Genomic DNA, 27,913 nt, shown 5'->3' on the forward strand with positions numbered 1-27,913 from the left:
CAAGTGCTCCTGAAAAAATCAGAATCTTTTGATTTTCTGGAAAGAAGGGCAAAAAAAAGGGGGGAAAAACAACCTGATTGGTAAGGAAGGCCTTCAGGAAAAAGCAACCAGTCCAGAACCATCAAAATCAAGAAAGACTGTACACAGAGTGTGCACAGCATCAGTTGAAGAGTGCAAAAGAGTGGGGGCAGGGGGCAAAGTCTGGCTGTTGTGAGCAGAAGAGGTGGGCACAGAAAGCAGAGTGAGCAGGATGAACTGTTTCAGAGAGAACCTGGCTATGAAGGGGAGAGATCAAATGGCACTTATCTTGCAGATTCTGGAGCAGTGCCTAGGAAATTCAGGACTATATCAGTTAAAAAGTACTGGATAGAGTATTAAAAACTGATGTTTTCAATAAGTGTCTTGCAGCAAAATCTTGTTTTTATTGATTTAAAAAATCTTCCATGGGAGACTGGAGAGATGCTGGTCAAAGGATATAGCATTAAAATAACTGGCTGGGCACAGTGGCTCATGCCCGTAATCCCAGCACTTTGGGAGGCCGAGGCAGGTGTATCTATCACCTGAGGCTAGGAGTTTGAGATCAGCCTGGCCAACATGGTGAAACCTCATCTCTACTGAAAATACAAATATTAGCTGAGCATGGTGGTGGGCGCCTATAATCCCAGCTACTGGGGAGGCTGATGCAGGAGATTCACTTGACCACATGAGGCAGAGGTTGCAGTGAGTCAAGATCATGCCATTGCACTCCAGCCTGGGCAACAAGAGCAAAATTCCATCTCAAAAATAAATAAATAAATAAATAAATAAATAAATAATAGGCCAGGCATGGTGGCTCAGGCCTGTAATCCTATAGCACTTTGAGAGGCCAAGGTAGGAGGAGGACTGCTAGAGCCCAGGAGTTTGAGACCTGCCTGAGCAACATGGTGAGACCCAGTCTCTACAAAAAATTAAAAATTAACCAGGTGTGGTGGTGCATGCCTGTGATCCCAGCTACTTGGAAGGCTAAGGCAAGAGGACTGCTTGAGCCCAGGAGTTTGAGGCTGCAATGAGCCATGCCATGATAACACCACTGCACTGCAGCCTGGATGACAGAGTGAGACCCCGTCAAATAAAAACTCAGTAATAAAAAGTTCAATACTTCAATTTATGTTTAAATGGTTAAACACAGAATTATCACATGACCCAGCAAATGAAAACCAGGACCACACAGAAACTTGTACACATGTTCATAGCAACATTATTCATAATAATCAAAAGGTGGAAACAAACCAAAGATCCATCAACTGAGAAACAGATAAGCAAAAGGTGGTATATCCACACAATGGAATATTATTCAGCCATAAAAACAGGATGAAGTACTGATAAATGCTACAACAAACGTGAACCCTGAAACATTATGCTAAGTGAAAGCCACACAAGTGATACCATTTCTATGAAATGTCCAGACAGGCAAATCTACACACAAAGAAAGTAGATCAGTAGTTAACACTGAGAAAGAGGGGGGGAGAGAGAGAGCAAATAGCTAAAGAGTACATGGTTGTTTTCTTTTTTTTTTTTTGAGACAGGGTCTCACTTTGTTGCCCAGGCTAGAGTGCAGTGGCGTGGTCATAGCTTACTGCAGCCTTGACCTGGGCTCAAGCAATTCTCCCTCAGCCTCCTGAGTACCTGGGACTTCAGGGCGATGCCACAATTCCTGGCTAAATTTAAAATTTTTTGTAGAAACACGTTTCGCTATTTTATCCAAGCTGGTCTTAAACTCCTAGGCTCAAGCAATACTCCTGTCTCTGCCTACGACAGTGCTGAAATTATAGGTGTGAGCCACTGTATCTAGTCAAGGGTTTCTTGTTGAGGTGATTAAATTATTCTAAAAATTCACTTTGATGGCGAGTAAATATATTTGTGTATATATTTAAAAACACTGGATTTAAATGGGTGAAATGTTTGTAAATTATGTCTCAATAAAGCCTTGGTTCTTTTAAAGATAAGTTGCTCGGGCAAGAAATATACTAGATGAACTTGGAACATACTGTAGTGCCAGGAAATAAGGTGCTAAAATTTTATTTTACATGTAAATAATTATTTAAGGTACATCAAAGGGACACAAAAGCCAAACTGAAAAAGCTCCCAATGCCAAAAGCTGGAAAAATACAAGCACCAAAATCAAAGTGCCATTGGGATTGTAACCCAAAATGTAAAATTAACATTCACAAGTCCATAGTGATATAAACAAATGGGAAGAAGAGACAATCTCCCAAATAGACGAAGACCAAATAATTTACAGTGATACTCCACCCTGGAGATGGAATGCAACTCCCTACTCCTTCAGTGTGGGGTACACTTAATGACTTGCTTCCAGTAAGTACATTATGCAAAGAGGAGAAAACAATGAGACACCCCGAAAACACCACCTTAGCCAGGTAATCAAGGTCAACAATAAGAGTGCTCTGTTGACAGTATATGCCCTTGATGTGATGTGATATGACGTGATGAGAAGGGCTATCTTTGTGGTCTTCCTCCCCAAAACCCATAACCCCAGTTTAATCATGAGAAAAACATTAAACAAAGCTGGGAATGATGGCTTGTGCCTGTAATCCCTGCTACTTAAGAGACTGAGGCATGAAGATCACTTGAGCACAGGAGCTTCAGGCTATAGTGATTATGCCACTATACTCAAGCCTGGGCAACAGAGTAAGATCCTGTCTCTAAATTAAATTTTTAAATAAAATAAAAAATTTGTTTTTAAAAAGTTAAGCCCTTTTTAGTATTTAAATATATTGCTAACAAGTAAAAAAATGTATGAATAACGATATGGTTTTAAATTTTTGGCTGTTGGCTGGGCGTGGTGGCTCATACCTATGATCCTATAATCCCAGCACTTTGGGAGATCGATGTGGGTGGATCGATTGAGTCCAGGAGTATGAGACTAGCCTGGGCAACATGGTGAAACTTCGTCTCTACAAAAATTAGCTGGCTGTGGTGCATTCCTGTAGTCCCAGCATATTAAGAAGGCTGAGGTGAGAGAATCACTCAAACCTGGGAGGCGGAGGTTGAAGTGAGCCAAGATTGCACAAATAAGGCACGGTGGACCTGTGGAAGGATCCTGAATAAGGAATGAATTTCAACCATTAGAACCAATTCCAGTGGTGATGGGCCCCTCGCTATGGTTTTGCTGAAGTAAGAAAACTCTGTGGTGTGAGGGGTATAGACCACATTTGGAGATGAGGAGACAGCAGAGACAGAAGAAGGACAGAGACCTCACTTCTTCAGCCAAAGGGTAAGGCTGAGCTCTCCTGTGAGAGGGGAGACTGCAGTAGTCGCCAGGTAGCACTCTGAGGATCACTGTATCTCAATCAAGCCCATCAAATTTGTACTTCTGATATGTCTGATAACTTACTTGAGTTATGTCATTTAATAGGTCTGCCAATCCCTGGAGATCTAGTCAGAATGCCTGTAAGTATATTTTTAAAATTTAGATGTATACACACGTATATTGAAGATTAAAGATTCAAAACCCAAAGAATTACTAGGATATTTTTAAAGAACAGGTGAGATTTATTAGGAATAGACATAGTTGGCCAGGCGCGGTGGCTCACGCCTATAATCCCAGCACTTTGGGAGGCCGAGGCGGGTGGATCACGAGGTCAAGAGATCGAGACCATCCTGGTCAACAAGGTGAAACCCCGTCTCTACTAAAAATACAAAAATTAGCTGGGCATGGTGGTGCATGCCTGTAGTTCCAGCTACTCAGGAGGCTGAGGCAGGAGAATTGCTTGAACCCAGAAGGCGGAGGTTGCGGTGAGCCGAGATCGTGCCATTGCACTCCAGTCTGGGTAACAACAGCGAAACTCCATCTCAAAAAAAATAAAATAAAATAAAGGAATAGGAATAGTGATCAAATGGTTATAGAAGACAGGAACACAACATTAAGCTCCAGTGTACTTATCCCCTTTATAATGTGAATACTTATGATACAGTATGTAAATATTACCTACCCTTACATTGTACCAATAGGCTTACCTTTTAACATGGCTTTGCTACAACCAGCAGAGTGATATCCACTCTAGGTAGTTACATTCAGTTTCCAACCATCCCATTAAAATCCCTTCTGTCTTAGTCTGTTTTGTATTACTATAACAGAATACCACAGACTGGGTAATTTATAAGAAATGTATTTCTTAGATAGTTCTGTAAACTGTGAAGTCCAAGGTCAAGGAGCCTGCATTGGCGCAGAGGCCTTCTTGCTGCCTCAACCCATGGCAGAAGGGCAAGCAAAGGGAGAAGCCTAAGAGACAGAGTAGGGCCCAACACGATTTTATAAGAACCTGTTCTGTGGTAATGACCTTAATCAATTCATGAGGGCAGAAACCCCATGGCCTAGTCACTTCTTACCAGTCCCACCTCTCAGTCAGGCCAGGCACAGTGGCTCACGCCTGTAATCCCAGCACTTTGGGAGGCCAAGGCCGGCAGATCACAGTGTCAGGAGATGGAGACCATCCCGGCCAAAATGGTGAAACCCTGTCTCTAAGCCAAAAATATAAAACTTAGCTGGGTGTGGTGGCATGTGCCTGTAATCCCAACTACTCAGGAGCCTGAGGCAGAAGAATCGCTTGAACCAGGGAGTGGAAGATTGCAGTGAGCCAAGATTGCACCACTGCACTCCAGCCAGGAGACAGAGCAAGACCCTGTCTCAAAAAAAAAACAGTCCCAACCTTTTAATACTGTCACAATGGCAATAAAATTTCAACAAGAGTTTTGGAGGGGCCATTTAGCTTTTAAATAGCACCCCTAGGTCTGTTTAAGAGTTTTGAAAAGCTGGCCAGGTGTGGTGGCTCACACCTGTAATCCCAGCACTTTGGGAGGCTGAGGCAGGCAGATCACAAGGGGCAGGAGTTCAAACCAGCCTGGCCAACATGGTGAAACCCCGTTTCTACTAAAAATACAAAAATTAGCTGGGCGTGGTGGTGGTGCCTGTAATCCCAGCTACTCGGGAGGCTGAGGCAGGAGAATCGCTTGAACCTGGAAGGCGGAGGCTGCAGTGAGCCAAGACCTCTAGCCCGGGTGATAAGAGCAAGACTCTGTCTCAAAAAACAAAGAAGTACATACTGCATAATTCCCTTTATTTAAATGCAAAATCAGACCAACTAATATATATGTTAGAAGCCACAATAACAGCTACCCTGGTAGGTGAGGGGTGGGTAGTGACCAAAAGGAAGTGAAGGCACGCTTATGAATGCCAATAGTATTATTCTTGTTTTTTTGAAACAGGGTTTCGCTCTGTCACCTAGGCCGGAGTGCAGTGGTGAAATCACAGCTCACTATAGCCTCAAACTCCTGGTCTCAAGAGATCCTCCTGCCTCAATATTCCAAAATTACGCTTTTCTTCAGGTGCAGGCCTTTCATAAAAATTTTGAACACCACAAAACAATTTGGTAGTTTCACCTAATGCATTAAAAACATTAAAAAAAGAAAAAACCCAACTTCATATCAACTCCAAGAACAAAGAGTATATACCCTCTCAGTATATAATGATGATCCTTTGGGCACTACTCTCTCCCTCTCCTCTATTAAGTAGTACTGGAGAACTTGAGGGCAATGCCTGCCTTTCCCACACTTAGGGAGGCTGTAAAGCACTGTTGCCTATAAGGCTCACTGCTACTATTGGGCAGTGGCTGAAGCACCCATCACAAGACTGAAGAAAATGGAAATTATCCCAGATGCACCTATGGGATGCATATCAGTATTTAGGAAGTCTAGGCTTAACAATAATTGGGAAATTTATCATGTGGACTTAAAATTCCATTCAAAACCCAGGGAAAGAAAAGAAATAAAAAAAAGGAAAAAAGAAAAGCTAGGGAAAGCCTGGGCACAGTGGCTCATGTCTATAATCCCAGCACTTTGGGAGACTGAGGTGGAAGGATCACTTAAACTCAGGAGTTTAAGACCAGCCTGGGCAACACATCTCACAAAAAATTAAAATTACCCAGGCTTGGTGGTGCACACCTGTGGTCACAGCTACTCGGGTGGCTGAGGTGGGAGGATGGCCATAGGCCTAGCAAGCTGAGGCTGCAGTGAGCCATGATCGTGCCACCGCACTCCAGCCTGGGCAAAAAAAAGTGGGGGGGATAAAAATAAAATATTCTTTAACTTTCAATGTTCAATGTCATTAATTCATTAATAACGGTAATACATGTGACCACTTGATTTAAGATGCACGTAATTTTAATATTTTCTATGAAAAACAGGTACACTTGGAAAACCACATGCACAGACTTCTAAGTTGTAAGATCTCTACTGCATTATCAAAGGCTACGTTGTAAGATCTCTATCATATTTATCAAATGAGGTAAGGGCTCTATCTTACTTATTTTTATCCCAGAAAGTGCTTAACATGCTATTTACTGAAAAAAGGCACTATCACTTTAGCTGGCAAACATCCACTGCTGACTGATGGTACATCAAACACACAGGGCACAAGACCCATCAAAATAATCTCTCCTCCTCCACCCAACAGGATGGCTACTCTTACTCAAAAAAAGAAGAAAGAAAATAAAAAGTGTTAGTGAGGTTGTGGAGAAACTGAAACCCTTTTTGGTGGGAATGTAAAAAGGTGCAGCCACTTTGGAAACAGTATGAGACTGAGGTGCAAGGATCACTTGAACTCAGGAGTTTGTGGTTCCTCAAAATTAAACAAAGAAGGCCGGGCGCGGTGGTTCACACCTGTAATCCCAGCACTTTGGGAGGCCGAGGCAGGTGGATCACGAGGTCAAGAGATCAAGACCATCCTGGTGAACATGGGGAAACCCCGTCTCTACTAAAAATACAAAAAATTAGCTGGGCATGGTGGCACGTGCCTGTAATCCCAGCTACTCAGGAGGCTGAGGAAGGAGAATTGCCTGAACCCAGGAGGCAGAGGTTGCGGTGAGCCGAGATCGTGCCATTGCACTCCAGCCTGGGTAACAAGAGCGAAACTCCATCTCAAAAAAAAAAAAAAAAAATTAAATAAAGAATTACTGTATAATCCAGTAATGCCTTTCTGTGTACCTACCCAAAAGAAACAGGGTCCCAAAGAGAGAGCTGTACACTTATATTCATAGCAGCATTATTCCCAACAGCCAAGAGGCAAAAGCAACCAAAGTATTCAACAGATGAATGGTGTGTATATTTACAATGACTATTGTTCCACCTTAAAAAGGAAATTGTGACACATGCTACAACATGGATGAACCTTAAGGACCTTATGATAAGTGAAATAAGCCAATCATAAAAAGACAAACACTGTATGATTCCACTTACATGAGGTACCTAGAGTAGTCAGAGAGTAGTCATCGAGAGAGAAAGAATGGTGGATCCCAGGGGCTTGGGAGAAGGGAAAATGGAGAGTTGTTATTTAGTGGGTATAGAATTCCAGCTTTGTATGATGTAAAGAGCCCTGGAACCTAGTTGCACAATGTGAATCTACTTAACGCTACTGAATGATACACCTAAAGATACTTAAGATGGTAAATTTTATGTGTGTGTGTGTGTGTGTGTGTATATATATCCTACCATAATTTTTTAAAAGACTTCATGAAGTCATCTATATGCACCTAGGTGTCCAGCCTATATCCCACAGTCATTCACTCCAATGCTTTATTTTCTACCCTATCCTGGGGTGCATAAAAATTGCTCTTAGGATTACACAGTGATTTAGTTAATGTAATCATTTCAACACTCAAAAGACATGATCCCTGTTTCACCAGAGTAAAATGAGATCCTGAGAAGTTACAGGACATGCTCTAAATTACCCAGTCATTAGTGCCAAATCTCAATTTTCTTTTCTTTTTTTTTTTTTTTTTGAGATGGAGTTTCGCTGTTGTTACCCAGACTGGAGTGCAATGGCACGATCTCGGCTCACCGCAACCTCCGCCTCCCTGGGTTCAAGCAATTCTCCTGTCTCAGCCTCCCGAGTAGCTGGGACTACAGGCGCACACCACCATGCCCAGCTAATTTTTGTATTTTTAGTAGAGACGGGGTTTCACCTTGTTGACCAGGATGATCCCGATCTCTTGACCTCGTGATCCACCCGCCTTGGCCTCCCAAAGTGCTGGGAATATAGGCATGAGCCACCGCGCCCAGCCTATGTAACTATATTCTAATAAAATATCTTATCTAAAAAAAGAAAATACAAAAATAGCCAGGCGTGGTGGCACAAGCCTGTAATCCCAGCTAATCCCAGCTACTCAGGAGCCTGAGGCAGGAGAATGCTTGAACCCGGGAGGTGGAGGTTGCAGTGACCCAAGATCTGGCTATTACACTCCAGCCTGGGTGACAGAGTGAGACTCAAAAAAAAAAAAGGTCAGTTCAGGTGTGGCTGCATTTTTGGCTAATGAGATAACAGAGCGGGAAAGACCAGACCAGGCATAGTGGCTTCCGCCTGTAATCCAAGCACTCTGGAGGCCGAGGCGGGCGGATCACCTGAGGTTGGGAGTTCAAGACTAGCCTGACGAACATGGTGAAACCCTGTCTTAAAAAAAATAAATAAAAGGCCGGGCATGGTGGCTTACGCCTGTAATCCCAGCACTTTGGGAGGCCAAGGCAGGTGGATCACGAGGTCAAGAGATCGAGACCATCCTGGTCAACATGGTGAAACCCCGTCTCTACTAAAAATACAAAAAATTAGCTGGGCATGGTGGCGCGTGCCTGTAATATCAGCTACTCAGGAGGCTGAGGCAGGAGAATTGCCTGAATCCAGGAGGTGGAGGTTGCGGTGAGCCAAGATCGCGCCATTGCACTCCAGCCAGGGTAACAAGAGCGAAACTCCATCTCAAAAAAAAAAAAAAAGTGTCGGCCGGGCGTGGTGGCTCATGCCTGTAATCCCAGCACTTCGGGAGGCCGAGGCGGGTGGATCACAAGGTCAAGAGATCGAGACCATCCTGGTCAACATGCAAAAAATTAGCTGGGCACGGTGGCGCGTGCCTGTAATCCCAGCTACTCAGGAGGCTGAGGCAGGAGAATTGCCTGAACCCAGGAGGCGGAGGTTGCGGTGAGCCGAGATTGCGCCATTGCATTCCAGCCTGGGTAACAAGAGCGAAACTCCGGCTCAAAAAAAAAAAAAAAAAAAAGTGTCAAGAGGTTTGATGTGACAGCAGTGAAAGCAATTTAAGAAGTACAAAGTGCTGTATAAAAGAAGACATTTTCATAATTATTCTGTTTTCACCTGCTATCTTTATTCCAGTGATATCAAAGTACTTACCTAAGCACAGATTCTCTTGCATATGTAAGCAAAGGTGCAATCTGTCACCTTCCACACAAATAGAGTCTCTCCACTCCCACCAAACACACCTCCATTTTCTTTTTCCTTATTTTAATTTCATCTGGAACTGGTAGACCTTAAGGCTACTGTGGCATCTGGGGCCCTTCTGAATGGAATAAAAGAAGCCATTGCAATGAAGGGGGGCCCGAAAGAGAAACCTAGGCTTTTTCTTTAAATAAAGACGGGGTTTCACCATGTTGGTCAGGCTGGTCTTGAACTCCCGACTTCAGGTGATCCACCCGACTTGGCCTCCAAAGTGCTTGGATTACAGGCGTGAGCCACCACGCCCAGCCAAACCCAGGCTTTCAAGAAGCCCGCCAGAGCAGAAGAGCATCCAACTACAGCTCCAAATGTATGACAGAGTATCTACAGAGGCTACTGCTGATCAGATGTAGGGAGCTGACTTAACGACTCTACAGGCCAGGACCACATCTTACTAATCTTGTATTCTCCTTCCCCATAATAGAGTATCTGTTTTCATGTTGTGATAGCTAGCCACTGAACAGTCACTGAATTAATTCTCATAAACAATTTCCTAGACATCTACTGGAAAATTAGATTTCCTAGACATGCCTGGAAATCTAATTTTTTCTCACCTTTGAAAATTCCAAATCTATAAGAAATATTGCTAAAGAAAATTCACAATCACCTGAAATGGGCAATTTATGGATACAAATGACGGAGGGCATACAGAAAAAACAGAAGTTACGTGTCCAACTTCCCTTCTAATGTTCTAGTTTCTATAGTATCTCCATGTTTGAGAACCAGACAGTCTGTAAGTCAGTTGCAAAATTCTAGGTTACAGGGGATACACTCACTAAAAGAATGTAAGTCTGGCCAGGAAGATTAGTGTAAGAATAATATAATAAAATGCTCTCAACTTGTTTTCAGTAATTTAGAAACCTAGAAGAAAGACACTGCCAGATTCAGCATACCCAAAAACTGTAGGCAAGGCTAAGCAAAAAGCTACTGAAAAGCGGAAGATAATTTCTTGCAGTCTCACGGTGCTAAGGAGACAAAAATAATAACTGAAGATCAATCAGGGGTTTAAGAGCCTTAGTAACATAAACACCTCAGGTTCTCAGAATCCATGGACAGCTATACTTCTAGAAGTGAAGGGAAAGAAAAGTCTGAGGGATACAAAGCCATATAAAAACTGCAACCAAGCCTCAAATCAGCTCATTCTCTAACTGAATTATGGTTATCTGTCACCACTGTATCTGCCTATCAGTGAGTATGGCAACTCTCTTTAGAGAAAAATGTCACCTAGGGCATCTACAATTTTCATACACAGTATCCAACATTTACTTGAATATTACGAAGCATAGAAGGAAAGAGAAACAAGGAAAAAGAGACAACAGAAACAAATCCACAGTGACCAGTTACTAGTTACTGAAGATGGTCTTTTTTTAATTTTTATTTTTGCAAGCAAAGTAGCTTTGGATGAAGATGGTCTTTAAAATAGCTGTAATTGGGCCAGGCACGATGGCTCCTGCCTGTATTCCCAGCACTTTGGGAGGCTGAGGTGGATGGATCACCTGAGGTCAGGAGTTCCAGAACAGCCTAGTCAACATGATGAAACCCCTTCTCTATCACAAATACAAAAATTTGCCGAGTGTAGTGGCAGGCACCTATGACCCCAGCTACTCTGGAGGCTGAGGCAGGAGAATCACTTGAACCCAGGAGGCAGAGGCTGCAGTGAGCTAAGATTGTACCACTGCACTCCAGCCTAGGCAACAAGAATGAGACTGTCTTAAAAAAAAAAAAAAAAAAAAAAAAAAAGCAGTATTGCCAGGCACAGTGGCTCATAACTGTAATCTCAACACTTTGGGAGGCCAAGACAAGTGGATCACTTAAGGTCAGGAGTTTTAAGACCTGCCTGGTCTGTCTCTATTTAAAAAAATCCTGTCTCTACTAAAAATACAAAATTAGCCAGGTGTGGTGGTATGTGCCTGTAGTCCCAGCTACTCGGGAGGCTGAGGCAGAAGAACTGCTTGAACCCAGGAGGTGGAGGCTGCAGTGAACCAAGATTGCACCACTGCACTCCAGCCTGGGAGACACAGCAAGACACCCTCTCAAAAAAATTAATTAATTAATTAAAATAAAATAATTGTGGGCCAGGCACGGTGGCTCATGCCTGTAATCCCAGCACTTTGGGAGGCTGAGGCGGGTGGATCACGAGGTCAAGAAATTGAGACCATCCTGGTCAACATGGTGAAACCCCATCTATGCTAAAAATACAAAAATTAGCTGGGTGTGGTGGCGCACACCTGTAGTCCCAGCTACTCGGGAGGCTGAGGCAGGAGAATTGCTTGAACCCAGGAGGTGGAGGTTGCAGTGAGCCGAGATTGTGCCACTGCACTCCAGCCTGGCACCTGGCAATAAAGTGAGAGACTGTCTAAGAAAAAAATAAAATAAAATAAAATAGTTGTGATTGTCAGGCGTGATGGCTCACATCTGTAATCCCAGCACTTCGGACAGCTGAGGTAGGCGGATCACTTGAGGCCAGGAGTTTGGGACCAGCCTGGTCAACATGGTAAAACCCCATCTCTACTAAAAATAGAAAAATTAGCCAGGCATGGTGGTGCCTGCCTGTAATCCCAACTACTCAAGTGGCTCAGGCATATGACAATCGCTTGAACCTGGGAGGTGGAGGTTCCAAAGAGTGAGACTCTATCCCAAAAAAATAAAATAACAGCTATAATTAATATGCTCAGGGATTAGATGACAAGATGATTAATTCCACTAAGGAACTGACATCTATAAAACATAATCAAAGATTCCATTAAGATTATGAAAAAGGGCTGGGGGCAGTGGCTCACGCCGGTAATCCCAGCACTTTGGGAGGCCAAGCCAGGTAGATCACCTGAGGTCAGGAGTTCAAGACCAGCCTGGCCAACACGGTGAAACCTGTCTCTACTAAAAAAAACAAAAACTAGCAAAAAAAAAAGAAAGAAAAAAATCACGCCCAGCTCTGCCAAAAAAAAAAAAAAAAAAAAAAAAAAGAAAAACATTAGCAGGGCTTGGTGGTATATGCCTGTAATCCCAGCTACCTGGGAGGCTGAGGCAGGAGAATCACTTGAACCTGGGAGGTGGGACTGCAATGAGCTGAGATAATACCACTGCATTCAAGCTTGGATGACAAAGTGAGATGGTCTCAAAACGTGTGTGTGTGTGTGTGTGTGTGTGTGTGTGTGTGTGTGTGTAACTTGGCCGGGGGCAGTGGCTCACACCTGTAATCCCAGCACTTTGGGAGGCCAATGTCGGCGGATCACAACGTCAGGAGTTCGAGAGACCAGCCTGGCCAACATGGTGAAACCCCATCTCTACTAAAAATATACACACACACACACACACACACACACACAAATAGCCAAATGTGGTGGCTCACACCTGTAATCCCAGCTTCTCGGGAGGCTAAGGCAGGAAAACTGCTTGAACCCAGAAAGCAGAGGTTGCAGTGAGCTGAGATCCTGACACTACACTCCAGCCTGGACAACAGAGCAAGACTCCATCAGGTGCGGGGCGGGCACTGGGGAGAAAAATTAACTCTCGGAAAAAATTCTGCAGCACATGAATCTCAAAAAAGACTCGTCAAAATCTACAAAGAACTCCTATAATTTAATGAGACAAAAATCTTAACAGAAAAATTTGCAAAATAACTTTTAAATACTTCACAAGATAGCCAAATGTCTCATAAACATACAAAAAGGAGTTAACCACTTAAAAAGAGCTAAAATCATCAAAGAAATGCAAACAAAATTGACAATACATCCCACTTCATGCCCACTAGAAAAGCTAAAAATGATACCAACTGTCGCTGAGAATATACACTGGTCTGAACTTTAATATACTGCTAACAGAAATATTTTACACTTTGGAAAACTCTTTGGCTACATCCACTAAAGTGGAACCTATGCACAGGCCGTGACACAGCCATTCTGCTACTAAGTATATATACCCAGCAGGGCAAGGTGGCTCACGTCTATAATCAACTCCTAGACTCAAGTAATCCCCCCATCTCAGTCTCCTAAAGTGTTGGAATTACAGCTGTGAGCCACCATACCTAGCCACTTTTCTTTATGCATATTATACTTCAATAAAAGAAGAAGTGAGAAGAGTCTGAAAACAATTATCACAAAATTAAGACACATACTCAACTCTCGAAGGAGATTTGAGAAGGCGTTTCTAAGGTACTAGCAATGGTCTACTTTGCAATTTGCACAGTGATTACATGTATTTAACTTACTCTGTAAACAGTACTTTTTTTTTGGAGACACAGTCTCACTCTAGAGTGCAGTGGCATGATCTCAGCTCACTGCAGCCTCCGCCTCCTGAGTTCAAGTGATTCTCATGCCTCAGCCTCTGGAGTAGCTGGGATTACAGGCGTGCACCACCATGCCCAGCTAACTGCAGTAGTTTTAGTAGAGACAGGATTTCACCATGTTGGCCAGGGTGGTCTTGAACTCCTGACCTCAAGTGATGTGCCCACCTTGGCCTTTCGAAGTGCTGGGATTACAGGCATGAGCCACCGTGCCTGGCCATAAACAGTACTTATATCTTACATAGGTGTAAATGGATATTTCAAAATAAGATTAAAAGAGAGAAGAAAATACAATACTCCAGTAAGTGTAGAAATAAGTGAGATGAATAAATGCCAAGAAAAGTATAATTACCAACAAGAAATTCAAAAAAGAAACATTCGTATGTATATAATATTTCAATAAAAGAGTAAGAAGGGAAAAGAGTCTGAAAAGAACAATTATCACAAAATTAAGACACGTATTCAATTCTTGAAGGAGATTCGAAAAGGCATTTCTAAGGTATATATAGTCATATAACCATTTTAAAAAGAATTTTGAATCAGCTTCACATGTTCTCAACAAAAAACCAAACACATATGAAAACCAAAAACCACCCGGGTCCAGACTTGTACAGGCAAGTTCTACCAACTTTTAAGGAATCATTCTAATTTTACAGAAATAAAAACAGAATAGGAAAAGAAACACCTAATTCACTTTGTAAGGCTAGTCTAATTTTCATACCAAGCCAGAAAAACCATATTATTTATTAGCAAACAAAATCCAGCAATATATAATAATGATACTCCACCATGACCAAGTTGGGTTTAATCCCAGGAATGCACAATTGGTTCAATATTAGAAAATCTATTAGGATAATAAGAAACTTAGATTAAAGAAGAAAAATAAGAAAATTTCTATAGATGCAATTAAAAAGTATCTGGGAAAATTCAACCATTCAGGATTTTTTTTTTTAAGTTCAAAAAACTTGACAAAGAAAACTTTATGAAGTCAGGTGCTGTGGCACGTGCCTGTAATCCCAGCGATTCAGGAGGCTGACGTGGGATGATCACTTGAGCCCAGGAATTTGAGACCAGTAAAAGCAATACCCTGTTTCCAGCGAAGAGAGCAAGATAAAATATACATAAGTCATTAAAAAAAAAAATTCTCATGATTTTCAGATGACATGTTTGTCCTAAAAAAAATTTAAAGAGGTTGCTGGACAATCTCTTATTCCAGCAATTAGCCAATTTACAACAGTTAAATGCATTTCTATAAACCATCTATGGATATCACTTAGAATAGCAACAACAAACATAAAGTATCCAGGAATCAGTTAAATGCGTGATGTGCAAGAATAATACCAAAAACTTTACTGGGAAATGACACGACTTAAAAAAACAACATGGTATTACCCAGAGAATGTGCATATGCCCCCACCATCCAGCAATTCTACTACTGGGGATCTGTCTAAAGACCTGTGACACTCTTGTGTATCAGAAGAAATGTACAAGAATACTTGCAGGAACACTGTAATAACAACAAACAACCCAAATGTTCATTAATACTAGAATGGATAAATTGTCATGTATTTATACAATAATATATAAAGCAGTAAAAGCAAATTACTACACTCAAAAACATGATAAATGAAAAAAAGCTAGTTGAAGAATACATACAGTATGATTTCACTTATATGAAATTCAAAACAAGGAAATATTAAGTACTATATTGTTTAAGAATAAACACATGTAACCGTGATTGCATCACTGCACTCAAGCCTGCATGACAGGTGAGACCCTGTCTCAAAGAAAAAAAAAAGGAGAGATAAAAACTGCACTTTGGAGGGCCGGGCGCGGTGGCTCACGCCTGTAATCCCAGCACTTTGGGAGGCTGAGGTGGGTGGATCACGAGGTCAAGAGATCTAGGCCATCCTGGTCAACATGGTGAAACCCCGTCTCTACTAAAAATACAAAAAGATTAGCTGGGCATGGTGGCACGTGCCTGTAGTCCCAGCTACTCAGGAGGCTAAGGGAGGAGAATTGCCTAAATCCAGGAGGCGAAGGTTGCGGTGAGCCGAGATCGCGCCATTGCACTCCAGCCTGGGTAAAAAGAGCGAAACTTCGCCTCAAAAAAACAAACAAAAAAAAAACAGCACTTTGGGAGGTGGAGGTGGGCAGATCACTTGAGGTCAGGAGTTAGAGACCAGCATGGCCAACATGGTGAAACCCCACCTCTACTAAAAACACAAAAATTGGCCGGGCATGGTGGCTCACACCTGTAATCCCAGCACTTTGGGAGGCCGAAGCGGGTGGATCACGAGGTCAAGAGATCGAGACCATCCTGGTCAACATGGTGAAACCCCGTCTCTACTAAAAATACAAAAAATTAGCTGGGCATGGTGGTGCGTGCCTGTGATCCCAGCTACTCAGGAGGCTGAGGCAGGAGAATTGCCTGAACCCAGGAGGCAGAGGTTGCGGTGAGCAGAGATCGCGCCATTGCACTCCAGCCTGTGTAACAAGAAACTCCGTCTCAAAAAAAAAAAAAAAAACAACACAAAAATTAACCAAATGTGGTGGTGGGCACCTATAATCCCAGCTACTCGGGAGGCTGAAGCTGGAGAATTGCTTGAACCCAGGAGGCGGAGGTTGGCTTCAAGTGAGCATAGATGGCACCATTGCACTCCAGCCTGGACAACAGTGAGACTTTGTACCAAAACAACAAAACACATAACAGTCATTAATTACCACGTGTAGAGGTGCTTAATGGATAATAAGTACTTAAGGAAATAGTAGTCATGGCGGTAGTGACAGAGAACAACCTGGAAGGGGACAAGAGTGGTGGCAGAAACCAGTCTAAGGAAAACAAAAAACAAAAATACCAGACAAATAGTTTCATAGGAAAATTCTACCATTTAAAGATAAGGTAGTCCTTATCTTTGACTGTAAAAATGGCTCATACCTACAATCCTAGCACTTTGGGAGGTCAAGGTGGGTAGATCACCTGAGGTCAGGAGTTCCAGAACAGCCTGGCCAACATGGCAAAACCCCATCTCTACTAAAAACATAAAAATTAGCTAGGTGTGGTGGCACTCGCCTGTAGTTCCAGCTACTTGGGAGGCTGAGGCAGGAAAATCACCTGAACCTGGAAGGCAGAGGTTGCAGTGAGCCGAGATAGTGTCACTGCACTCCTGCCTGGGCAACAGAGTGAGACTGTCTTTAAAAAAAAAAAAAAAAAAGATAAGGTGGTCCTAATGCTATTTCAGAACACAGTAAAGGAAAAAAAAAAGTCCACATTGATTTTATGAAGCAAATGTAATGGTAATCCCAAACCTGACAAAGCCTGCACAAAAGATACTACAGATGAATATTACCTATGAACATCAACCCAAAATCTCTGAGTATTAGGCAAACAGAATCCAACAGCACATTACAAAAAAGAATACAAATAAACAAACACAGTTTATTCCAAGTATGAAGGAGATTCCATACAAGGAAATCTACTGACATGATCCTCATATTAACAATGTTAATGTGACAAAATCATATAATCTTCATGGACGCAGAAAAGATATTTGACAAAGTTCATCCATTTATGTTAAAAATAACCAAAAATAGAACCAGGAACGGTGGTTCACATCTGTAATCCCACCACTTTGGGAGGCCAAGGCGGGTGGATCATCTGAGGTCAGGAGTTCGAGACCAGCCTGACCAAAATGGTAAAACCCTGTCTCTCCAAAACATACAAAAATTAGCTGGGCGTGGTGGCGTACGCCCATAGTCCCAGCTACTTGGGAAGCCAAGGCAGGAGAATCGCTTGAACCCAGGAGGCAGAGGTTGTGGTGAGCCAAGATGACGCCACTGCACTCCAGTCTGGGCAACAAGAGCAAAACTGTCTCAAAAAAAAAAAAAAAACGAAGTGATGGATATTGCCTTAAGTAAACAAAATATACCTCAGTCTAAAGCCAGAATCTGACTTCATGTGAAAACATTAGAGACTTCCCTGCTAACGTCACATACCACATAAGGCTAAAATATTTTCCAATTTACATTTTTACAGGTAAGCATTAAATTCTATTATGCCAGACAAACATTTACTAGTTTTTGAATGCTGAATTCTGCCCTGCTGGGATAACCGGAAACAGTAACTAATGTTACTATCAACTCTTAAACTGCCTTGGTGGCAGTGATAGCTCTTTCTAGCACTTGTGTCCAAGTGGAAAATGAATCCCAAATATCTTTTCTTTCTGGCTTATTTGGACTAAAGGAAGAATTTACAACACACCAAAAGATTGTCACTTTTATCATCCCTTTGAATGATAAGTGATCAAGGCTGTCCTGAAAGGATGCCTGAAAACATTACAAAATGTTATCATTGGCAGAATGGTTCACTAAAGGGGATGAACATTCTGGCAAGTCTTAATCTAGCATTACTACCAACTGTTTTTTCACTGGTCTGAAACATAACATCTCATATTTTTTATATGCCTATATACCCTGCAGTAATAATTAACTTGTGGAAAAGTTGACACTGATTTTTTTTTTCTTTATAAAGTATTTGCTTCAACCATCGAACAGAAACAAAGTTGATTTAGTGAAGAAAACGTAAATTTATTTGAGGATAGGTTCAGCATTGCTAAATTGAAAAGGTAAATAAAATTTTCAAACAAACCCCAAAAAGAAATATTTTCACATCTTTACTGAAAAAGCTAAATAGGCTGGGCGAGGTGGCTCACACCTGTAATCCCAGCACTTTGGGAAGCCAAGGTGAGTGGATTGCCTGAGGTCAGGAGTTCAAGAGCAGCCTGGCCAGTATAGTAAAACCCCATCTCTACTAAAAATACAAAAAATAGCTGGGTGTGATGGCACAAGCCTGGAATCCCAGCTACTTGGGAGGCTGAGGCAGGAGAATTGCTGAAACCCAGGAGACAGAGGTTGCAGTGAGCCAAGATTGTGCCACTGCACTCCAGCCTGGGCAACAAGAGTGAAACTCCATCTCAAAAAAAAAAAAAAAAAAAAAGCTAAATAACAGTACACTGAACTTGGTATATAACAAGATAAATCCCTGTGGCCAAGGTGAAGCAAAGCTATTACTTTCTACTCTGCTAGCCTGCCTTGTGTTCAGTGAATTCAAATATTAATTGGGGCAATGTATTGTTTTTGCTTTATTTTCTTTAGCTGTGCAGTAATCTTTTCTTTCATATAAAGATTGTACCAAGTTATTTCTTTTTCAGAATTGCTTTTAAATCAGTTCTACGTCAGTATTTCTCTCTCAAACTCGAAATTCTTCATCACACCTTTTTTTCCAATGCAAAAATAGCAGCATTAACATTAATTCCAGTCACTAGGTAAAAATTATCTTCAGTCAAACACATGTGGATAATCTAATTAATGAAGTAAATGACTACTGTCAGTATTACAAAGTTCCAACTTACAGAGCAAAAAAAAAAAAGAAAGAAAGTCATTTTCCTCAAGGGTTTAATTATGGGGTTTTAATGTTGAAGTTAATCAACTTACTAGTTTTCTAGTTTTTAACCTCAAGTTTTTTCCATTTTATTATATCTCAAAATTATTATCCAGAGATTTCTGAGGTAAATTACACTAAAGACAGCTCTAGTAACTGGGAAACAAATAAGTCACACAAAAACCTTCTTCATATATACATACTAATTTCATGTAATGTTCCTGAGGGCGGTGACAATATCAGAGCTGGAAGGGACCCTAGAGACCACCCCAATCCCTTAACTCTAAGGATAAGAAAAACAAAAATCTGCAGAAGCAGAGTGACCAGCACAAGCCCATGCGACATGTCATCGGAAGCAGGGACCAAGACCCAGTCTCTTGCCTTCCAGGCCAGTCTTCTTTCGGTAGGCTAAAAGCTGCCTTTCACAGCTTCCCACAAATTTCAACACATCCTCACTCAAGTATCGTTCTGAAAGAGACTCACCAACAACTCTTTAGAGAAAAGGCACTATATCTCAACCCATAAAAAAGTTCTAAGTCTAGCTTATCAAACTTTTAGTCTCTGAAGCATGTAAGAGCAAGTTTGCCAATATTTCTCATTATCCCCCAATACTTTAGTGACTATTTTCTACAAACAAAACAAGACCATTCTTCCACACAATCAAAATGCAACCATCAAAATCATCAGCACTCATCTGTGATATTATGACCAAAGGCCTCTAAGTCAGAAACCCACCCAGGCGAAACAACAGAGCAGTCACCTGTGGCGCCTCGGTTGGCCTCGGATAGCTGGTCCCCTTCCATTCATACCACAGCACACCAGGACCAGATATGGAAAGTCCCTCATGCTGGAAATCTTGGCGCAGTAGAAAGGCGGTCACCCTTTTGCCCACCATACAACACACATTCATGGGGGACCTGGTGCTAAACCATTCGTAGACAACCTGTTTCTGGGTCAGGGTTTTGTACACAGTAGAGCAGTCAGCCATCGACACAAGGGTTTGTAACAAAAAAGAAAAAGAAAAAAAGAAAATCCAAAAAACAAGAAGAGTTAGAAAAAAAAAAAATTAAAAATTAAAATCATTAGGCTGGATGCAGTGGCTCCCGCCTGTAATCCCAGCACTTTGGGAAGCCGAGGTGGGCAGATCACAAGGTCAAGAGTTCGAGACCAGCCTGGCCAATATGGTGAAATCTCATCTCTACTAAAAATACAAAAATTAGCCAGGCGTGGTGGCGGGTGCCTGTCATCCCGGCTACTTGGGAGGCTGGGGCAGGAGAGTTGCTTGAACCTGGGAAATGAAGGTTGCAATGAGCTGAGATCACACCACTGCACTCCACCCTGGGCAACAGAGCAAGACTCTATCTCAAAAAAAAAAATAAATAAAACAAAATAGAGTAAAATAAAATAAAGTCATTAACACAGATATACAGCTACAATATTATCTTCAGACCTCATTCTACTAGTTTTGCCAATCATGCCGATTCAGAATAATGAACCACATGGAGTTGCCATGCCTCTTTATACTTCTTTAGTGTGGAACATTTACTCAGTGTTTTCTTGGTTCCATGGTCTTGACTTTTTTGAGGTTTACAGGCCAGTTATTTTGTAGAATATCCCTAAACTCAGGTTTCCGTGATGTTGCCTCATGAAGATATGGATTATGCATGAAACACTCGACTGTCCCTATTCTAACTATATATAGATGTTCCTTGACTTACCATGGGGTTACATCCTGATAAACCCATCATACATTAGAAACCTCTTAAGATGAAATGTGTTGTTTTGGAAACAGGTTCTGGCCCTGTTGCCAGGCTGGAAGGCAGTGGCACAACAACAGCTCACTGTAGCCTTAACCACCCAGGTTCAAGTGATTCTCAGCCTCCAGGCTCCCAAGTAGCTGGGAGTATAGGCATGTACTACCACACCTAACTAATTTTTTTAAAATTACCTTTAGTACAGCCAAGGTCTCACTATGTTGCCTCGATAGGTCTCAAACTCCTAAACTCAAGGACTTCTCACGCCTTGGCCTCCCAAAGTGCTGGGATTATATAGATAAGCATGAGTTCTGCGCCCAGCGTAGCTGAAAATGCATTTAATATACCTAACCTACCAAACATCACAGCTTAGCTCAGCCTACCTTAAACATGTTCAGAACACTTACATTAGCCTACAGTTGGGCAAAATCATCTAACGCAAAGCCCATTGTGATGTATTAAATACTATACCGAAAATAAAAAACAGAATGTTTCCGTGGGTACTTGAAGTAAGGTTTCTGCTGAATGTGTATCACTTCCATACCACTGTAAAGTCATCTGACCACTAAGCCAAATATTTGTACTTCTGCACATTCTGCTTTACATAGAGACTGAGGAAAAGCAGGATTCACATCTTGCCAATACTGTTTGCCTCAAAGGAGTAACGACAGAGCATTAACTAGGTACCATGTGCTCAGCACCTAACCTATATTGCCTTTATAATCTTCATGACACAATCATCTGACCCCTTACTTGGTGACTGGCAAATTACTCAATTTGAGTTTCACTTTCCTCACCTGTAACAACAGGGGGACTAGCCGGGCCCAGTGGCTCACACCTGTAATCCCAGCACTTCGGGAGGCTGAGGCTGCGATGAGCCAAGAGTGTGCCATTGCACTCTAGCCTGGGCGACAGAGTGTGAGACTCTGTCTCAAAAAAAAAAAAAAGAAAAGAAAAAAAACAGAGTGATACATACTCCCTGGAGAAGGGCAGGGAAAACAGCACCAAGAACTTTAACCTGACAAGTCAGAAATCAATGAGAGACCTCTTTTGACCACTCCCACCCTTGCCCCTCAGACCTTAGGAGATATTTGGCTTTATTTAAAAATGACCCCACCTTGGGCCTCAGCTGACTAAACCAGAGGCAAACACTCTCCCAGGCTGGAAATCCCAGGTAAAGTTAGCTGCTCTGTAAAGAATGATCTCCTAAGAGCGTTCTGACAGATCCTGTCCCACTTGGAATTAGATTGAGAGTGTTCTCAGCCCCAGGTCATCAAAAAACCTGAAGACACATACCATCAGGAAACTAGGGTCAGCTCTTTTCTGCTGAGTACATGGGGAAGTGACAATAGAAAACTGGGGTAAAAAGGCCAAGCGAGGCGGCTCATGCCTGTAATGCCAGCACTTTGGGAGGCTGAGGCAGGCAGATCACCTGAGGTCAGGAGTTTGAGACCGGCCTGGCCAACGTGGTAAAACACGGTCTCTGTTAAAAATACAAAAATTAGCTGGGTATGGTGGCACACACCTGTAATCCCTACTACTCCGGAGGCTCAGGCAAGAGAATAACTTGAACCCAGGAGGCAGAGGTTGCAGTGAGCTGAGATTGTTCCAGCCTGGGCAATAGAAGGAGACTGTCTCAAAAAAAAAAAAAAATCGGAAAGTCAATAAATATAATAGCTTGTCAGCTGCATTGTTTCCCTTCTACAGTATTCAGTGCTGATCCCTAATGAGTACCATCTCCCTTGCCACCTTTGATAATGTGCACTCCCAGTTCTCTGGCCTCTCTGACCACATTTCCTCTGTCCTCTTCCATAAGTTGCCCTTTATTGACACAGTAAAGGCAGGCAATCCTTTGGCTTAGTTCTCAGATACCTTATCTTATCCAATCTCAAGGCATCAATTAGTATCTCTATGGAGATGATCCCATGAGCTCTCTTGTTGCATTCAGAAACAATATTTCAAACTTATCTGAAATAGACACTTGGTATCTTAGTTGAAGATGACCAATCATACCAAGAGTGTTTCAATCTTTCTCTCATTTCTCCCGGTCAACACTGTTCTCTTATGTATCTCACCAGTCATAACTTCCTCTTCCTTTGTCAGAGTTACCTGGTTGGTCCTTCTGTTCTACCTCAGTGGTTCTTAATGTTTCTGGGATAATAGACTCCTTTGAAAATCTATCAAATGCTATGTATTTTTTTTTACTAAAAAGATAAATATATAAAACATATGATGGCAATTTCACCTAACCAATGACCCAAATAAGAATCTGTGCTCATCCACTCAAGATTTTAACTACCATTTACACAAATTTTCATCTCCAGTTCCTGCTCCCCTCTTACAACTTTTAAGATGGCTTCTAGATATAACCTGAATGGCCTACAGGCATTACAAATGTAACAAACCCAAACCAGACTATTTCTCCCAGACAAATCTGCTCTGCCTGACGGTATTCCTTTACTTCAATAATGGCACCACCATCTTCCCAGGCTCCCAATCTACAAGCCTCAGAATGAACAGCTATGCCCATAGCCAATCAACCAGCAATCCTTATTCTATCTCAGAAATCCCTCCAAATCCAAATCCCACCTCTCGGGCTCTTACCCTTTAAAGTCTCATCATCCTTTGCTTCTACTCATAATTGCCATGATTAAAAGTCTTTCCACACTTTTCCCACAAGGGTCCATTACTATTTCTGTCTGTACGAAGCTCCTTACCTCCACCTGCCGCTTTCCACTGCCACTTTATTACTGCACGTCTAGGTGGTTATGCTTTCCTAATTTATTCTCCCTCCGATTCATCTTCCTTCATTCCCACTAGTGTTTATCTGTCTTCCCCAAATATTTCAAAATTGACCATGTACGACTGCCTTTTCAAAAAAAAAAAGTCCAGGTACAGTGGCTCACACCTGTAATCCCAGCACTTTGGGAGTCAGCGGTGGGCCGATCACCTGAGATCAGGAGTTTGAGATCAGCTTGGCCAACATGGCAAAACCCCATCTCTACAAAAATACAAAAAAAATTAGCCAGGCATGGTTGCACACACCTGCAGTCCCAGCTACTCAGGAAGCTGAAGCAGGAGAATTGCGTGAACCAAGGAGGCAGAGGTGGCAGTGAACCGAGATCGTGCCACTGCACTCCAGCCTGGGAGACTGAGTGAGACTCCATCTCAAAAATATATATAAATAAATAAATAGATGCTTCCTCCACTGCATAAATACACAGTCAAACTTAGTTTTGCCTTTGGAGTCCTCTACAGTTTGCCACCTAAGTATATTTCCAGGATTAGATTTCACAGCTCAAGCTGTCACTTGCTCCAATTATCTGCATATCAAAATCACACCCACTCTTAAAGGCCCAACTCAAACCCCACTCTTCATCGTTACATTCCACAAAATGATTAGGAAAGGGCTCTAAATAAAATAGTCAAATTCCTAATGAACTGATAAGGAATGCGGGTGGGGGAAGCTAAAAAAAAAAAAATGGCTTGAAATCCATAAATCCATCTGGAAGCATTTTTTAAAAGATCACTATTGAAATATTAGTGAATATTTCAACAAGCCCTCCTTAAACCCAGCACTGTTAGCCAATATATATTAAATGCTAATAATGTGCAATGGAGAAGGTTAATAGGGTATGTCATCAACCTGATAAAAGGCTATAATTTGAATCTAGGATTCAAATACCCAATTATATTTGCATTTGTGTTTTAGTTAGAAAGGAAAATCATAATAAGAGGACCTAGCATTCAAACGGAGAGTCAGAAGGTCAAACGAGCCTACAGCAGTTGACAGAATTAGTTCCCAGATCTAAACTTCAGACTAGTAAAAACCTTATCAGATAGGGGAAACCTTATCAGATGGGGGTATCTTTTCAAGTGATGTGTCCTAAACTTAAAAGACTTTTTTCAGTCCACATTTTAGATAAGTTAATTTTGTTAAAAGGGCCAAAGGACATGATGGGAAATTCTGAGCCTCTCATAATGAGACACGTTCACGGGCACACTTCCCAGTGAGTGCAACAACAGTGAGATGTATGGTACAGAAATGATGTTATTGGCAATACTTCCTCTCCATTACTTTTTAGGGCCTTATTTCTTTTTTGTGTGTGTGAGACGGAGTTTCGCTCTTGTTACCCAGGCTGGAGTACAATGGCACGATCTCGGCTCACTGCAACCTCCGCCTCCTGGGTTCAGGCAATTCTCCTGCCTCAGCCTCCTGAGTAGCTGGGATTACAGGCACGCGCCACCATGCCCAGCTAATTTTTTTGTATTTTTAGTAGAGACGGGATTTCACCATGTTGACCAGGATGGTCTCGATCTCTTGACCTTGTGATCCACCCCCCTCAGCCTCCCAAAGTGCTGGGATTACAGGCTTGAGCCACCCCGCCTGGCTTTAGGGCCTTATTTCTTTTAGGCTCGACCTAATTTAAATTCTCTCTTGGCTCCTAAACCTGTGAGTTCATGTTAATTTTTACAATTGTATTCAGCATTTTGCGCCTAAATAAAGTGAAAATACTGTAATCCCAGCTACTCAGGAGGCTGAGGCAGAAGAATCACTTGAACCTGGGAGGCAGAGGTTGCAGTAAGCAGAGATCTTGACACTGCACTCCAGCCTGGGCAACAGAGCGAGACTCCATCTCAAAAAAAAAAAAGTGAAAATATGAAAGATTCAATTAAAGTCTCTTTAAAAAAATTTTAAGTAATCTTTCTATCTAGCTGCAATACTTGGCAAAACATGCCTTCTATTGCATTTCTAAAATTATGACGATTGAAATCTGAATACACTTCTGAAATAGACTTACATTTACTTTATAACAGTGAAATACACAAAATTCTGCAATTATTAATTACCCTAAGGAAAGCAGGGTGTTTTCCTAAAAACAGCTGAAAAGAGGTGTGGTGTGTGAAGTAGAATCTCACTCTACAATCTTAAGAATAACTCTTTAGTTCTATTACCTCATCCTGAACTTCACCTCAAAATACTTTATCACCTGAAATACCTTCTCACCTGAAAAAAGGAATAACACCATCTTTTCCTCCTTCAATGTGGCTGTTCAAATAAAATGAAATCATGTATGTTGCACAGTACCTACCATGAAGTGCTCAATAAAATATCGGTTTAATTCCTTCGGTCAACACAAAAGACACTGTGATTTAAGGGAATCTACTTCCACAAGTCTTCACCAGCACAAAATGTTACAGCTAGTTTGCTCTAATAAAAACAATACAGTCACCATCACTTCACTTTTCTAAGGGACCTAAATCAAGATGAGGGAGCCTACATGTGATTTTGCAAAAACTCCAGAAAGGCTGCATACTTATTGACCACTAAAGTCCACAGCAATTGGGCTAAAACATCTGGGAGCATTTATGCTGGTAAAAGAGCTCACTAGGGGACTAAAAAAAAAAAAAAAGTCAAATTAGGCCCAACTCTAAACGGATCTTTAATAAATCAAGAAACTGAGGCTGAGTTAACCTTCCTGAAACGCCAATAGTGTGATATTAAAATCCACTTTAAAGTAAAAACTTCAAGACGGAAATAACACTGCTGTCAGCAATGCATTTTATAAAGCCTGCGCGCAGACCACCATTAGCACCGCTGAGGATATTTAATCAAAGCCGTTGGCTGCAAAGGCGAGTAGAAAAAAAATGACTATTTTGGTGTTCTGCACACACGCGGAGACAAATCGCTTTCAGGACCTCAGCAGCCGCCGCCAACACCGACAAGCATCTGATGGAATTCCCAGTTTACAATCAAGCAAGCCATGATGTTAGCAAATTGAGGAGTGGGGGCGCTTCCGTTGCCTTCCCGAGGGTCCAGACTTTAAAGGCCGCGTTGCGCCCTGGGCCCGAGACCCAGCCTCCGGCCTCCGGCCTCCGCCCCCCACGCCACTCCCTGCGCCCCTTCCCGAGCGACCGCGGGCCCGGGTCTCAATCGGCCCGGGGCACCGCCCGAGTCCCGGCGCGCGGACCGCGGTGAAGTCCGGGTTCGAGGTCGCCGCGGCTGCCGAGGCCGAGGCACGGGCGAGGCCGAGGCTGCGTCCGCCGCGGCCCCCGGTGGTGGGGAGGTCGGGCGTGGCCAGGCACGGACACTCACCACACCATGCCGTAGGCGCCCTCGCCGATGTACGAGAGGTTGGTGTAGCGCGGCCCCACGTCGAACACCTGCCCGCGGACCATCTCCGGGCCCGCGCCCGCCGCCGCCGCCGCCGCCATGTTGGTTGCCGGGCCGCCGCCGCCTCCGCCGCACTGGACTCGACGCTCCGCGGCCGCCGCTCGGCTCCTGTCGCCCCTCCCGAAGGGACCGCGCCGCCGCCGGAGCAGCCGCCGCCGCTGACCGGGAGGAGGAAGGAAGACGCCGGGGGGGAGACCTGAAGAGCCCACAGCCGCTCGAGCCGACTGCCTGCCTGCCTGCCTGCCAGACAGACGGGCGGGCGGAGGGAGGGGCGCGCGCCGAGGAGAGTGCCGGGGAGGGGGCCAAGCAACGTGCGTGCAGATTGGTTCTTCGTGGATGGGGCGGGGCCAGGCGGGCCGGCGGAAGCGACGGGCTCGGGGTGGGGCACTGCGGCTGCGTTGACTGAGGGGCCACCCCCGGGCGTGGTCACGTGTATTCGCGGGGTCGGAGGCGCGGGACTCGGCTCTTGAGAGACTCAGGGAGACAGACGTGGGGCAGAACCTATGGGACTGAAGTGACATGTGGCCGGGGCCCGCGCCGGAGCAGGGTCCTAACAGAACCAGCGAGGGCTCGGAGCTGTGCCTGAGGCTTGACGACGCGCCGTAGCCCGGCGGCGCCACAGCTCAGGCCTCTGCTAATCCGTGGCCCACACGCTGATAAACTAAGAGGCGTTGGCACTGGGGCAGAAACCGAAAGACATGACCCAGACTGAGAAAGATATTTCCATACTGAGAAAGTGAGAAGCACAATTGTCTAGATTAAAAGGAGACACTGAGAGGATAGGAGAATCAGAGCTTAGCTCAGATGTTTGTTGACCACACTCTATGTTCCTGGGGATCCACCCTCATAGAAGTTACATTTTAGAGAGAGGAGACATTTATTTATTTATTTATTTATTTATTAGAGACAGCGTTTATTTATTTACTTG

The 27,913-nt window shown here is 43.0% G+C and overlaps 1 protein-coding gene across 1 annotated transcript in view; it reads right to left on the reverse strand.

Annotated features, from left to right (window-relative positions):
* MAPK1 (mitogen-activated protein kinase 1) overlaps positions 1–27,238 on the reverse strand; it is a 104,533-nt gene extending 77,295 nt beyond the window's left edge. Inside the window, exon 1 of the mRNA XM_002743577.7 lies at positions 26,908–27,238. Within this exon, the coding sequence (XP_002743623.5) occupies positions 26,908–27,026 (119 nt within the window). The 5' untranslated portion in view covers positions 27,027–27,238. The remainder of the gene's footprint in view (positions 1–26,907) is intronic.
* Positions 27,239–27,913: the final 675 nt, after the last annotated feature.

Source organism: Callithrix jacchus, chromosome 1 (genome assembly GCF_049354715.1).
Source record: "Callithrix jacchus isolate 240 chromosome 1, calJac240_pri, whole genome shotgun sequence".
Classification (NCBI taxonomy): Eukaryota; Metazoa; Chordata; class Mammalia; order Primates; family Cebidae; genus Callithrix; species Callithrix jacchus.